Genomic DNA, 12,729 nt, shown 5'->3' with positions numbered 1-12,729 from the left:
TTGGTGTAAATTAATAGGAAATTGTGGCCTTAATGACCCACTGACAGAGACAACAGTAATAGGCGCTAATTATAGTATAGTGATCTGGATCTCCTCAGAAGTGGCTGTCACTGTACCAGTGCACAACAGAAGTTTCCAAGCAGTGGCCTAGCTGTTTGTGTTGTGATCTTAGAAAACCACTTACCTGGGGCCTGAGATATCTAGCCCTGGCCATGGCTTCCATTCTTCAGCCATGCTCTTCTCATCCGTACCCATTGCTTGCGGACAAATAAGCCTGTATTTTTCACTCTCTCCCTCATTTTTCCTGACTCAAAGTCTCCAGATGAGGATAAGCAGCTATGCTTGCCTGGAGGCCTAGATGACTCTCACAGAGGGAAGATGAAAGCAGCAGCAGAGAAATAAAACAGTTTAATCTTCTTAAAAGGGGATAACTGATAAAACAGCTTTCAATTGCTGCTTGGTTAAGGGAATTTAATGTTGCAGGGTGTAAGCATGATTATTTCATCGTTACTTCTCATCCCAAATAGCTGTCAGTGCCTGGAGTCGTAGCTGGGTATGTTTTTTCCCATTGAAATCTAAAAATAAATGGTGGGGGAGTTGGGGAAAATTACTCCTGAATGCAATGAGCTTTCAGACACAGCAACCATCTTAGTAAGGAAGCCTGAGGGACAAGACATGGCAGCACAGACTGTTCCACCAAGACAATGTGCATTAAAATTGAGCAGACAAGTGGCCTCCACAGCCAGGCTTTTGGAAGATCAAATCACTTATGCATTTCAGGACAGAGTCGGGAGGCTGTAGCCAGAACGAACAGGACTGCTCTGTCCTCAATTCTTGCCTGAAGAAAGAGCTGCATGGCTATGGCATAAGAAGGTAAGGTAATTTGGAATCCCTTAACTCACAGGACGTAGAGATTATGACTTGGGTCTGAAAATAGGCAGGCATCTAGTGCCAGTTTAGACACAGTGGTGCATGACAATGATTCATCTCAACTACTTCCCCACCATTTTTGAACACACCTATCTCCTGCATTGAGATGCCTATGCTTGGGAGGCAGTTCAGTTCCAACACCTTTGCTTTGAGGGATGCCTGTTTCACTCCCACATATATACAGCTGACACATCTCTAATCTATCCCCCATGATGTAGACATTTCATGCCCAGTGCCATCCTCAAGGTCTGCCCACCTGCTCTATCCAAGCATGACAGAGCCATGTCTGCAATAAAAAGGCATCTCTAGAATGAGGCACCAGGGGCAAGAAAGAACCTTGTCCACTTGTAAAAAATTCCATCCTGTTTTGCTTGGCCTAGAGATTGGTGGAAATCACAGAAGAGCTGCAGGCAGAAGGCTTGTTTAAGGAATTGTACACAAGATGGATCTAAAGCCAGTGCCAATTAGAGTAAATGGGGATTAGGGAGAGTTAATGCCTGGAATGAACTTTGTCTGGACAGGGTCAGAACAAGCAGCTTGGGAAGATACAGGGAAAGGTCCAAGAACAATAGTACAAAGGAGTGAGTGGGGTCTGAAGGGATCCCTGCACCTCCCTTGTTTTCTAGGAACTTACCTGTAAGACTTTTGAGGAGGAAGGGTCTGTCAGGAGCTGCAGAGGCTGAGGTGGTAGCCCCAGACATAGTTCTCTGTGAATCATAGCGGTCACAGCACAATCATTGCCCAAGCAATGGTGGGCCCTGGTGTTACACAGGGGTCTCATACTTTGGGGAAGAGCAAGGACAGTTCTCACAGCCTGCTCCTGTGTGGAGGAATGGAGGTTTTGCTGCAGCCTTGGGACTCTGTATTTCACAGGACAGCCATGATGTGCCACCAGTTCACATCTCAGCAACCCTTCCCATTCCTGTGTCAGTGGCTGATGTTGCCTTTTCTTCCTCAGGCTGCACCTGCTGTGCAGTGTTTTCTCCAACACCTTCTTGTACACAACTGCTTGTCAGCTGCCGGCAGAGCGTGTGTGCTTCCCGGATCTCACAGCCACCCAGCAGCACAGCTGGCAGGTCTGGCACAGATTGTTAGTGCCTCTCCCAAAGCATCCAGGAGTAGTAACTCATTAGCAAGAATTAGGTTTTGAAAATTAACTGTCAGGCTTTGCAGTACAGTACAGATGTAAAGCCACACTCACCAGCAGCATCTTTTATTAGAATCATAGAATCTTAGAATGATTAGGGTTGGAAGGGACCTTAAAGATCATCTAGTTCCAGCCCCTCTGCCATGGGCAGGGATACCTTCCACTAGACCAGCTTGCTCAAGGACTCATCCAGCCTCCAGGGAGGGAGCATCCACAACTTCCCTGGGCCACCTGTTCCAGTGTCTCACCACCCTCACTGGAAAGAATTTCTTCCCAGTCTCCAGTCTAAATCTCCCCTCTTCCAGCTTCAGTCCATTCCCTTTTGGCCCTTGGAAAAAGTCCCTCCCCATCTTTCTTGCAGGCCTCCTTCAGGTACTAGAAGGTTGCTCTAAGGGTTCCCTGGAGCCTTCTCTTCTCCAGACTGAACAGCACCAACTCTCAGCCTGTCCCCATAGCAGAAGTGCTCCAGCCCTCTGATCATCTTCATAGCCTCCTCTGGACCTGCTCCAACAGTTTGATGTCCTTTTGGTGTTGGGAGCACCAGAACTGGATGCAGTAATCCAGGTGGGGTCTCACCAGCTCACAGCAGAGGGGGAGAATCACCTCCCTGGTCCTGCTACTCTCACTGGTTTTGATGCAGCCCAGCACACAGCTGCCTTCTGAGCTGCCAGTGACCACTGCCAGTTCTTGTTGAGTTCTTCACCAGCTGACACACACAAGTCCTTCTCTTCAAAATCACTCTCAAGCCATTCCTTGCCCAGTCTGTATTCATGCTGTTAGCAGTGTCCTATTAATACAACCATGCTAAGGCCAAATGATGCTAACATGGAATGATGTTGAAAGCATTGTAAGTAGCTTTGGAATAGTAAGTTTCCAAAGGTGCTGTAACTCTCCCCCAGTCTGTTACACATCCAAGAAGTCCTGTTCCAGGGTTCCACAGGGGAAAAATAACCATGACAAACCAGATCATATGACGACCTAGGAGGGCATTGCTGTTTTTACACTGTATTATTATGACAAAGGAGTTGCATGTTTGTAAGCACTCATTAGAGTTGAGGGATTTATAAAGGCATATTCCCTTCCCACCCACCTCTGAAAAAAAACCCAAACCCTTGTGGTATTACTGTAAAGGAGACACAGAGAAAATAGAAAAGTAAATATCTGTGGAAAATGTCAAACTGTGCAAGAGGAACCATTACTTATGTGCCACACTCCACACTAGGAAGATGAATCTATCCCTACCTCAGCATGGGTTTCTCACCATGACTGTGATGAAAATAAAAACAGCTCTGTGTATGTGTCTAGACAATACACCTACCATTCCTTCCAGTAAATATAAATATATGGGGGGCATGGCCAGATACTCTGCTTGTCACTGGTTCATCCTATATACGTCCTTCTATTATATCTACCCTAAAGAAGGCAGCTAACATTCTAGTTTTTAATAAAGGCTTGGTTATAATATCTTGCTGATGACACCAAGCTGTGTGGTGTAGTTGACATGCGGGAGGGAAGGGATGTCCATCCAGAGGGACCTTGGGTGCGCTGGTTGATGAGAAGGTCAATGTGTGCTTGTAGCCCAAAAGGCAGCTGTGTCCTGAGCTACATCAAAAGCAGCAGGTTGAGCGAGGTAATTTTTCCCTTCTGCTCTGCTCTGCTCTGGTAACCTTCAAGATCATCAAGTCCAACCATTAAATTAATTAACTACACATCATTATCATTCACCACCACACTTTTCAGGAAGATAGGGTGATGAGAGGGCATGGCTACATTCCAGGGCAGAGCACAGACATAAGAGAGTGACTGAAACAGCCACCATCCAATTTTCATTCTTTTTTTCCATTTAAATTCTTCTTTAAGCACCAAGTTTTATGTCAGCTTAGGAAAGAATAAGAACAGCCCTAAATGACTCATTACAAAACCACTGCTTTTGTTTCCTTGCCTCTGTATTTTGCCTTGGTTCACATATTGGTGTTTCGATGTGTTTGATACACCACTAGTAAAATACAGTTCTCCAGTCTTCTTGAGCCTCCTGTTTCTTCAAGCTTCTCATGAGACAGAATTCTCATTAAGACTCCAGACATTGACTGATTGTTGATATTCTGAACAATAAAACACATTATAAAATGTGAGACTCCTGATAAAGCTAATAGCATGAATAGACTTAATTACTGCAATGCAGTGACATATTGCCACTAGGTGGCAAGACAAGAATTCTCATGATCAAGACAAGAAGCTGGCAGGTAACTCCTACTCATGAATTTATTGCTAGTATTTTCTTCTCTCTTGCACTGAAAGGTTTTAAAAGTGTAGTGGAACTGACCCTGTGTTTGACAAGGTCATTTTTTATTTTGTTGTTTAAACTTTGTAGTAGTGGTGCACTTAAACTCTGCCACTCTGGTAAGGAATTACAAAGAGAAAAAAGCAAAGCAAAAAGACAAGGGGACAGCAGTAGATATTGGCTACCTGGACTTCAGCAAGGCTTTCAGCACTGTCTCTTAGAAGAGCCTCATAGAGAAGCCAATGAAGTATGGATTAGATGAGCAACCAGTGAGGTATAATGAACACTGGGCCCAGAGAGCAGTGAGCTGTAGCACAAAGTCTCGTGAGACACCAGGAACTAGCATCATACCTCAAGGGTCAGTGTCAGGCCTGGTCCTTTCTTAATGCACCCCAGAAAGTCAACTTTCTGTTGTCTGTTTAAGATGGTTTGAGTTGCTCTCCTAGAAACCTGGGCTTACATAAGGTGTTTGCCAGCTCTAAAAACGTTTCCTTCCATTTTTGTATAAGGAGCATACCTGGGGATTTAGTGGCAATACTATTTCCCATTCATTTCTTAGCTGGTATTGACTGAAAGAAAAGTACAGAATTCCAGTTAGTGCAAATTGGCACAGCTTTGGAAATTCTAAATGGAAAACTTGAATGTCTGGAATAATTTCAGAAGAAGAATCTTTTCATTTTCAACTCTGTAGTATTTTCCAAAAGAGTATTACAGAATTTGTATATGTTAAAAGAGAAAAGATGTATAAGCTTGACCAGACACCTAAGTTAAATCTAACAACAATGTGTTTTGAATCCTAAGTACCTGATCTATTTCTGTAGACCTATATCATGTTTTCCCTTAGCATCTCTGCTCAGAGCCAACACACAAATCATGCTGCATGTGGATACTTGGTCACATGGAGGCACACCAAGCTCTCAGACAAACACAGATGAATCAGGAACTGCTTCTTTCCAAGGTGGGAAAAGATGTGAGCGTTGTGGAAACGTTGACACTTAGCAGCTGAGGAAAACAACGTGTCTTCAATGAACTCAGGTGCAAGGAGAGGGAGAGGACCGTGGAACATTAAATACTATGTCCCTTTTCATCATGTTCATTGCAAGGTGACATTTAACTGTCTCCAACAGTAAAATAGGAATGCCAGGCTTAGTCCTCATAAATAGGCTCTTTCTAAAGAGTCAACACCTGCAATTGCCATGCTTCTGACAAATTAATTTGTCTGAGCTATGTTTATCCATCTTTCCTACCTTCCTTGTGATAATAATTTCTATTTATGTGACCTAGTAGCTTTGGGTTTATGTCATATAACAGATGTAAACCAGATGTATTCCAGAATGGTTGAACCTGATGATCTTAAAGGTATTTTTCCAATCTCCTCTCCTCTGTTCTATTCTACTCTAGTCCACTATTCTATTCTATTCTATTCTATTCTATTCTATTCTATTCTATTCTATTCTAGCTGCTATTCATAGTCCTATTCTGAATCCAAACCATTGCCTACAACATACTTTGTGGCATGAGTTTTCACTGAAATCAATCATAAATCATTGTCCTGTAGAGAAACCAACTCTCACCTGAACTCTAAATTATATAGGTGGTAAAAACTACAACAGGTTTCTTTCCCTAAATACAAATTTTAAATAACCCTTCAGGTAAAAAATAGTAATAGGCCTTGATAGGACCACAGTATGAGATATCTTTCCTTGGAGTCAATACTGCATGGGCACAACAAGGATGGCTTAGTAAACTGTCTGACATGTCGTGCATGTCTAGTCTGGGAAGCTCACAAGAGCTATCTAACAAGAATGTGGTGGCTCATGGCCCAACAGCTGATTGAAAATAAGAAAGAGGCTTTCTTCACTGAGATCCTGCATGAAGCAACACTCATTGTTACAGAATTCCACCTTCCTAATGTTTTCTTAATACTTAGCACAGGTCACCTGCAGAAAGACAGGTAACATGGCTGTGTCATCAGCAGTTCCAGAGTTGGATGTCACTTGCTTCCCTGCTGATCTGAGAGTGCACTCGGGTGCTGGTGCTCACAGCAGGGAATCATCAGTTCATCCTCCTCTCCTTTCCCCTGGTTCCTGGCACCAGATCTCCCTGCTGGCCTCTCTCAGTTCAGATATTTTGTTTCTTTCACCTGCCAGTCCATTAGCAATGGCAGGCATGTCAGAGTCAAGGCATTAAAAAAATCCAAATTATTGCTTCTTTTATCTAGGAAGAAGAAAGCATGCACAGAAAACAACTTCAAAACAAGAATATGAATGCTGTTTTACTTTTCCTTGCTATAAAGGTGATCAAAGTAACTGCTTTCCTCAAGTTAGGCAGTCATAAGAGCAAAAATTTTCAACTGATTGAATTTGTGTGTAATGGACTCAATGATTTTAGATATCATTTCCAACCAAACCCACTCTATGTTGGAAGCTGGGCAAGGGGCAAACCAGATTCCAAAACCACTCTTCTGAAAATCTTTGAAACTCATAGAAAAAATTAAAACCTAAAGCCTAAGCCTGACTTTTTATTCTCAGTGGGCATTTTGCCCTCTCCTATCCTACAGAGGTTTGGTCCATTTCCTACTGAAGACTGAAAATACTGGAAACATTTAAGTGAATGAAGCAGATTAGGATTTTATCCACAGTCATTCACATACTATCCAGTAACTGGAAATAATACATCTGCAGCTTCCACCTTGCTGGGAATTTAGCCATTATTTCAAGCACATCCCAGTGAACCACTCTAATATCTTACATTGCAGTACCTATGCATACTAATAGTTGCAGCTGCAAGAGGATTTCCTGCCATCCCACTGAAACTCATCCACTCCTAGGTGAACTTTGCTGTTATCTTAAGTTCTGAGTACAGAACATTACAGCAAGTTCTTCAGCAATGCAGCAGTTAGTGAGCACACCACGCCTGTCCTTTCCTATAAACAACCTCTCAGCCTATTTTCAGACACTCAGCTGTCAGGTCCCCAAACACTTTAAAAAGCTTCTCAAAGCCTGGGTTGAATGCTGCCAGTGGCAGCTTGGTTTCCCAGTCATTACACAGAACAAATTTGCTCTTCAAGCAGAAAAACTTTCTCATAGGCCAGGTAGCGCAGGAGCTGGGATCAGATAGTACACATGCTTCAACCAGAACTGGGAAATGCATCCTTTTGACCATGCTGTAAGCATCAAAAACAATAAAAACCAAAATATTAAAAAATAACATTCCTAATGGAAAAAAAATAAATTGGAAGAATAAGACAATAGTGTACATCCAACAGCAGGCACATTTCTCAGTGTTCTTCTGGAAAACATGCTTATTAAAATGGAAAGAGGAGACTAGGGCAGGACCAGACAGGGTCCCTTTCCAAAGGCAGCTGTGGAAAAAGTCATTCAGCTGGTGTTATTATGGGGGAGTTGTCAGAGGCTATTTACATAAAGGAGAGCAATGCTTTTCTGGCTCTGGCCTGGACCTCCTTCAGCATTGCCTAGCATCTGGCACACCCTGGTAGCATCTGTGTCATGGGATATACCCAATGACATGCTACTGCTTTTTTGATCCCTTATCAAAATGCTGAGTGATACATAAAATGCCACCCACAGAATGATGGTAATAAACATGCTGACTCTGTAACCACTGTGAGAAAGGCTCCTGGGGAAAGTTAAAAGGTCACCTGCATAGCTCATGCATTTGAAATGTAACCTGGTATATATCAATGTTACTAGGATGGTAAGGCATGGATCATATCCTGCAAGCTGATCAATACCAGTATAAACTGGATAACACTGATGGGAGTTTAGATTACCTTAGCACAAACAGCAAACAGAGCAGCCAGAAAGATACCCAGAAGCAGTGCAGATAGTGTCCTTGTCACAGCACTGAGAAAAGAAGCCAGACAAAAAGCTTTGGATGATCTGCATCTATACTTTTAGCTGGCCCCTTGAAAAGTTGGAAGGTGTTTCTTGACCAGAGAGGGGAAAGTTAATAGAAGAGGTAATGAAAGGATGGAAACAACCTGAAGGGATTTATGGTCAGATGAAGGCGGTGAATTAAGACTCCCTCAAGCAGGAGCATTTAGTCTCTAAGCTATATAAATAACACACTTGGGAAACTGCAAGTTGCAGCCTTGTTTTATTTGGCTGTCCTAACTTTAACTGGGGTTCAATAGATCCAATTTTTCAATTTCAGACCATTAGAGAGAAGAAGAAAAGGAGGTTGTAATTTTTTTGTCTTGTCTACCTCATGATCTTTTCAGCACATAAAGGTCACCTGCAGCAGATGTCAATAATCACACTCTTTACAGTTTCCTTAAAGTTCATCATTTCACTGAGCCACTTCACAGTTTACTAAACCAAACCAAATTACTGCTCAGCAAGAGTGAATTGGTGCCTTTCCTATATAATTTTATGTGTTCCCTCTAGGTCTTCCCTGCTCCAAGGTTTTCAAGCATTTGGCACAAGATTTGAAACCTGAACTGGCTGTAAAAGGGCTAGAATTATCTGGATGTTTCAAAGAGTACAATTTGAGATACATTTCCCCAGGAATGGTTAAACAGGGCACACACATCCTTTTTTACTTGAAAGAGAAAATGTTGGGAGTCAAAAAGAAGAGCGGTAAGTTGTCACTTTGAGTGACTCGGGTTAGAATTTTATCCCCCATTTTCAATAGTACAGTTAAATTCAGGATGTTGGTCAGACCTAGCACCTCATTTTTCAAGGTGTTATGGGTTTACCTCTCTGACTGAAGTCCCTCAGAACTGTGGCCTTTATTAAGGAGCCAGAACTGCACACGCAAAACTACCAAGTGCTTTTCAAAATGTAGCCCACCACTCCTTTGAGTCTTCCTGATGGAAAGGGCAGATCCCATATCCATTTACTGTGCTTCACAAGAAAAGCCAGAAATTTAATGATGGTTTGACTCTAACATCTTTAATGGGAAATGTTATAGAAATGTCTTTATTCACTTTCACAGAAGCTCAGATTTTAACCAAGCCTTTAAAAAGGCTAGTTTTCATTAAAAATTCCATCCCAGCTAGGATTCCTCATGTTGATTTGACTTCTTAATTGAAATGTTTACAATGTAAAGACTCTGTCTTTCCACATATATGAGGACATTTGCATACACATCACTTGATGTGCATGCTGTATGACAGCTCAAATGACAAAACATCATCTAGTTCAAATCCCCCTGCCATGGGCAAGGACACCTCCTACTAGACCAGCTTGCTCAAGGCCCCAGCCAACCTGCCTTTGAATACTTCCAGGCTTGGAGCCTCCACAACTTCTCCGGGCAACCTGTCCCAGTGCCTCACCACCCTCATAGGCCAGAATTGCTTCCTAATGACTCATTGAAATCTATTTTCTTCCATTTTGGAGTAATTAGCCTTCATCCTGTTACTCCATGCCTTGGTAAAAAGTCTCTCTTCAGCTCTCCTGGTGGCCATTTCAAACACTGGAAGGTTGCTCTAAGGCCTCTGCTTCTGCAGGATGAGCAACTCCAACTCTCTCAGCCTGTCCTCATAGCAGAGGGGCTCCAGCATCTCTCAAAAGCCCACAAAAAGTGATTAGAGATACCCTTGTTCACTTCAGTGAACATGGCAGCATCCATGCACTATCGATTTAAGTACTCTACTCAAATTGCTGTCTTATTCTCACTGGAACAACCTATGCATTTCTGAACTCCAGGTTTGTTCACCTCGAGAGAGGTGATTCTGCCACTCTGCTCTGGTGAATCCTCACCTGCAGTACTGCATCCAGCTCTGAAGCTGTCAACACAGGAAGGACATGGACCTGATGGAGCAGGTCCAGAACAGGTCCACAAAAATGATCAGGGGGCTGGAGCACCTCTGCTACAAGGACAGGCTGAGGGAGCTGGGGTTGTTCAGCCTGGAGAAGAGAAGGCTCTGGGGACACCTAATAGCAGCCTGCCAGTACCTGAAGGGAACGACAAGAAGGCTGCAGAGGGACTGTTTGCAAAGGCCTTCAGCGACAGGATGAGGGGCAATGATTTGGAAAGAGAGCAGAGGAGATTTAGGTTGGATGTTAGGAAAAAGTTCTTTACAATGAGGGTGGTTGAGCATTGGAACGGGTTGCCCAGGGAGATGGTTGAGGCCTTAGCCCTGGAGATACTCAAGGTGAGGCTCGACAGGGCTCTGAGCAACCTGATCTAGTTGAGGATGTCCCTGCTCACTGCAGGGGTTTGGACTAGATGATCTTTGTAGGTCCCTTCCAACCTGGGTGATTCTATAACTTCTTTACCACTGTTTATTAAGCTTCAGCATATAGGGAGCTGCAAATAAGGAAGAGGTATTCAGGCTTCCTCTTAGCATCTCTGGAATGGAAAGCAGAGGGGAAAACACAGCTCCAGGGGAAATCACTGCCCTCCCTCTCAGCATTTGCTCTAAGCCAGCAAGGTGTCCTGTGGTGGTTACCAAGTTGTCTAGAATATCTTCTGGTGGTTTAGACCACCTTTATTGCTTGATCTGAATATTAGAATTTCCTAACATTTCTTCAGCACTGGGTGAATTGGAGAACTGGATGAATCAGAGAACAAGCTCATATTTCTTTCTGGCAATGAAGAAATCCCCAGATATTCAACCCTGTTTAAATATGCATTAGTAATGACCAGAAGCCAAGAAATGGAAGACTTGACAATTCACACTTCACAGTAGTTGTGTGAGTGTGTAAGAGGCAATTGCAATGTTTCCTATCAGGTGTAAAGGGAGATCTTGCATATTTCAATGAATCTATTTTTGTGCAGTGAAAAACTATGTGGTTAATATTTTTTTTCATCTCAATTCATAATTCAGTTGGTTTCACAAGAGGTAAAGATATTTTTCATCTCTATTTCACAGACTGTATCCTATTGTTACTATGCTGATTTATTTTCTTTCAAAGGTGGCTTTATGAAACCAAGGCCTGCAAACAGGCTCCCCGGGGAGCCTGTTCCATGGTTTGAGAACCCTTTCAGTCAAGAATTTTCTTATAATATCCAACCTAAACCTCCCCAGATCTGATGAAACTGGGAAAACAAAATGCTTTCTGATATCAGCCTCTGACAAAATAACTCAAGGCTGTTGTTCTGAGCAGAAATTCAAGCCATCACACCCACTTCACCAGGTGTCCTGCTACAGTCAACAGTATCAAGGGCAGCTGATATAAAAGAATTTAGCAAAGACACCTCCCCATCACCCAGAGTGGTCCACAGTTAATAAGAAAAGCAGTATGTGTATGAATTTAAAGCCTATAATTAGTGTATGGGTTACAGGGGAAGCTAGAGTTCCTTCTTCTTAAGGTTTTGCATTTCTTAAAATGTCTAACCCAAAACTTTTACATTGATCCACCTTGTTCCACTAACTCCCTTCCCATAACTCTACAGAAAAAAGATAATTGTTTTCTGATTGTGTTGAAGCATATCTAGGCCTTAAAGGGTGTATAGTCTTAGTAACATTCACTTTTCTTCTCAATTTTCATAGATTGTTCACCTTTTCCCAGGTGCTCTTCTCCAGAGCCGGGCTGCTCACAGCAAAGACAGCCATGACCCAGAATGGTGCTTGTCCTGATGAGACCTTTCCTCCCTTTTCCCCCTCTGCATCAGCAGCTGCCATAGAGGATGCCACATTCTCTTCCACAAGAGTTGTTATGTAGCCAGCTGAGGCTGGAGAAGGACTTTTTTTTTCTAGCTATAGACTTATGGAATGGAATGGAATGGAATGGAATGGAATGGAATGGAATGGAATAGAATAGAATAGAATAGAATAGAATAGAATAGAATAGAATAGAATAGAATAGAATAGAATAGAATAGAATAGAATCAGGTTAGAAGAGACCTTTGAGATCATCAAATCCAACCTATCACCCAACGCCATCTACTCAACTAAACCATGGCACCAAGCACCTCATCTAGTCTCTTCCTAAACACCTCCAGTGATGGTGACTCCACCACCTCCCTGGGCAGCCCATTCCAATGGCCAATCTCTCTTTCTATGAAGAACTTCTTCCTAACTCCAGCCTAAACCTCCCCTGGCACATCTTGAGACTGTGTCCTCTTGTTCTGCTGCTGGTTACCTGGGAGAAGAGACCAGCCCCCACCTTCAGATCAGTGCCAGCCCACACAGAGTACTCACCTCTATCTTCCCTGCCATGGTGAGTCCATCATCAGTAAATTTGCTGATGACACCAAGCTGGGGACAGGAGTTCATCTGCTGGAGGGTAGAGAGGCTCTGCAGAGAGACCTTGACAGGCTGGACAGATGGGCAGAATCCAAGGGCATGAGATTTAACACATCCAAGTGCCAGGTTCTGCACATCGGCCACAACAACCCCATGCAGTGCTACAGGCTGGGGTCAGAGTGGCTGGAGAGCAGCCAGGCAGAGAGGGACCTG

At 43.1% G+C, this 12,729-nt stretch overlaps 1 protein-coding gene across 1 annotated transcript in view; it reads right to left on the bottom strand.

Annotated features, from left to right (window-relative positions):
- Positions 1-3,621: 3,621 nt before the first annotated feature.
- ASB4 (ankyrin repeat and SOCS box containing 4) overlaps positions 3,622-12,729 on the bottom strand; it is a 59,218-nt gene continuing 50,110 nt past the window's right edge. Inside the window, exons 5-7 of the mRNA XM_068157050.1 lie at positions 12,472-12,588; positions 4,876-4,927; positions 3,622-4,179 (exon numbers count right to left, since the gene is read on the bottom strand). Coding sequence (XP_068013151.1) covers positions 4,907-4,927; positions 12,472-12,588 — 138 coding nt within the window. The 3' untranslated portion in view covers positions 3,622-4,179; positions 4,876-4,906. The remainder of the gene's footprint in view (positions 4,180-4,875; positions 4,928-12,471; positions 12,589-12,729) is intronic.

This window comes from Melanerpes formicivorus, unplaced genomic scaffold (assembly GCF_026170545.1).
Source record: "Melanerpes formicivorus ecotype bairdi unplaced genomic scaffold, bMelFor1.0.p_v2 SCAF_35, whole genome shotgun sequence".
Classification (NCBI taxonomy): Eukaryota; Metazoa; Chordata; class Aves; order Piciformes; family Picidae; genus Melanerpes; species Melanerpes formicivorus.
This window is presented reverse-complemented; position numbering and strand designations above follow the sequence as displayed.